The 2,146-nt window shown below is 55.2% G+C and overlaps 3 protein-coding genes across 3 annotated transcripts in view; 1 reads left to right on the top strand and 2 right to left on the bottom strand.

The window, feature by feature from the left end:
* Window positions 1–347, bottom strand: part of EMH_0023680 (uncharacterized protein) — a gene marked incomplete at both ends in the record, with an annotated part of 1,001 nt that extends 654 nt beyond the window's left edge. The window contains one exon of the mRNA XM_013502183.1: window positions 217–347. Within this exon, the coding sequence (XP_013357637.1) occupies window positions 217–347 (131 nt within the window). The remainder of the gene's footprint in view (window positions 1–216) is intronic.
* Window positions 348–656: 309 nt separating this feature from the next.
* EMH_0023670 (uncharacterized protein) lies at window positions 657–1,567 on the top strand (the record flags this gene model as incomplete). Its single annotated transcript, XM_013502182.1, has 2 exons — window positions 657–1,431; window positions 1,488–1,567. 2 exons carry the CDS (start codon window positions 657–659, stop codon window positions 1,565–1,567), a joined length of 855 nt encoding a protein of 284 aa, XP_013357636.1.
* Window positions 1,568–1,646: 79 nt separating this feature from the next.
* Window positions 1,647–2,146, bottom strand: part of EMH_0023660 (uncharacterized protein) — a gene marked incomplete at both ends in the record, with an annotated part of 615 nt that continues 115 nt past the window's right edge. The window contains one exon of the mRNA XM_013502181.1: window positions 1,647–2,146. Coding sequence (XP_013357635.1) covers window positions 1,647–2,146 — 500 coding nt within the window.

Genomic DNA, 2,146 nt, shown 5'->3' with positions numbered 1-2,146 from the left:
CCCCCCTCAGTCGATGCCTCAGCTGCGACAGCAGCAGCGCCGCCTCCGTTCAGTCAAAAGTAGCAGATCTACTTCTCAGGGTACTTGTGCTGCTGCTGCTGCTGCTGCTGCTGCTTCTGCTGCTGCTGCTGTTGCTGCTGCTGCTGCTGCTGCTGTTGCTGCTGCTGGTGCTGCTGCAGCTGTTGTTGTTGCTGCTGCCGTTGTTGTTGTTGTTACTTCTGTTGATGCTGTTTTTGCTGTTGCTGCTGCAGTTGTTGTTGTTGCTGCTGCAGCTGTTCTTGCTGCTGCTGGTGTTGTTGCTGCTGCTGCTGCTGCGCTAAAGGCGAAAAAGTGTGTGTTTTAAGCATCCTGCTGCAGCGCTCCTGCTGCTGCTGCTGCTTCTGCTGCTGCTGCTGCTTCTGCTGCTGCTGCATTTTATCTGTTTCAGTTCTTACTTTGTGTCGAATTACACTTCTCACTCTTATTATTATTGCTGCTGCTGCTGCTGCTGCTGCTGCTGTCGCTGCTGCTGCTGCTGCTGCTGCTGTCGCTGCTGCTGCTGCTGCTGCTGTTGTATGCAGGCCTCTTCTGGTGGTGGTTCTGCTTCTCCTGTGTCTTTGTATGGCCCTGATTTGCTGCTGCAGCAGCTGCATGCGTTGCTGCTGTGTTTGTTTAATATGGGGGCGCTGCAGCAGCTGGCGGTGCCTTGTCTGGAGGCCCTAGAGCAGCACATCAGCAGCAACATATGCACTTCCTTTCTACCTTATCTCAACCATGCTGCTGCTGCTGCTGCTGCTGCTGCTGCAGCAGCAGCAGCAGCAGCAGCAGCAAGACAGGAGGAAGCAGGAACTGCGGACTTTGCTGCAGCAGAAACCATCAGCAGCGACTCGGATGAGAGCCCAGAGAGAAAAGAGCAGCAGCAGCAGCAGCAGCAGCAGCAACAGCAGCAGCAGCAACAGCAGCAGCAGCAGCAGCAGCAGCAGCAAGACGAGGAGCAGCAGCAGCAAGATGAGGAGCAGCAGCAGCAAGAACTGACTGCACGCGACAGACAAAGAACACGAACATATTCAGCTCTTGAGTTTGATGAAGATGCTGCAGCAGCAGAAACTCCTGCTGCTGCTGCTGCTGCTGCTGCTGCAGCAGCAGCAGCAACTCCTGCTGCAGCAGCAGAAGCAGCAGCAAACACTTCGCGGTACTCAAGCTTTATAGACAGTCCCCACAGCAGCCGCAGCGACTTCTCTCCAGCAGCAGCAGCAGCAGCAGCAGCAGGAGCAGCAGCAGCAGCAGCAGCAGGAGCAGCAGCAGCAGCAGCAGCAACAAGTTCTCCTATGTATCAGCGTGTTGCTGCTCCCCTATTCCGCCCCCCTTTACCTTCATCATGTATTGCTGCAGCTAACTACTGCAGCAGCAGCAGCAGCAGCAGCAGCAGCAGCAGCAGCAGCAGCAGCAATGGTATTTTTTCTTATGGCTTGCATGCGAATAGTATAGGGTGTTTATTACATCACCAGAACGAGCAGCAGCAGCAGCAGCAGCTGCTGCTGCAGCAGCAGCAATACTATACACCGCTGCTGCTCGTAGCAGCATATAAACGCCTAGACAAAGTATATAAACTATCTCACCGTGTATATACACCCCCTTCTATAGATGAATGCAGAAACATACTCAATCTAGCACAGGTAACCAACGGCTCCTGCTGCTGCTGCTGCTGCTGCTGCGGCTGCTGCTGCTGCTGCTGCGGCGGCGGCGGCGGCGGCGGCAGCTATTGGTGTTGCTGCTGCTGCTGCTGCGGCGGCTGTGGCTATTGGTGTTGCTGCTCCTGCTGCTGCTGCGGCCATTGGTGTTGCTGCTCCTGCTGCTGCTGTTGTTATTGGTGTTGCTGCTTTTGCTGCTGCTGTTGATGATACTGTTGTTCGGGGTGTTGCTGCTGCCGGTTGTGGTGGTGATGGTGTTGCTGCAGCTATTGCTGCTGCTGCTGCTGCTGCTGCTGCTTCTGGTAGATGATTGTTACTTGAATTATATTCCTCTTCTGCTGCTGCTGCTGCTGCTGCTGCTGCTCTTGCTCCTGCTGCTGCTGCTGCTGCTTCTGTGCTGCTACCATTTTTTCTGCTACGGCTCTCGCTCTTTCTCCTGCTGCTGCTGCTGCTGCTGCTGCTGTTGCTGCTGCTGT

The sequence above is a fragment of the Eimeria mitis genome, genomic scaffold, assembly GCF_000499745.2.
Source record: "Eimeria mitis Houghton genomic scaffold, Emh_scaff846, whole genome shotgun sequence".
NCBI lineage: Eukaryota > Apicomplexa > Conoidasida > Eucoccidiorida > Eimeriidae > Eimeria > Eimeria mitis.
This window is presented reverse-complemented; position numbering and strand designations above follow the sequence as displayed.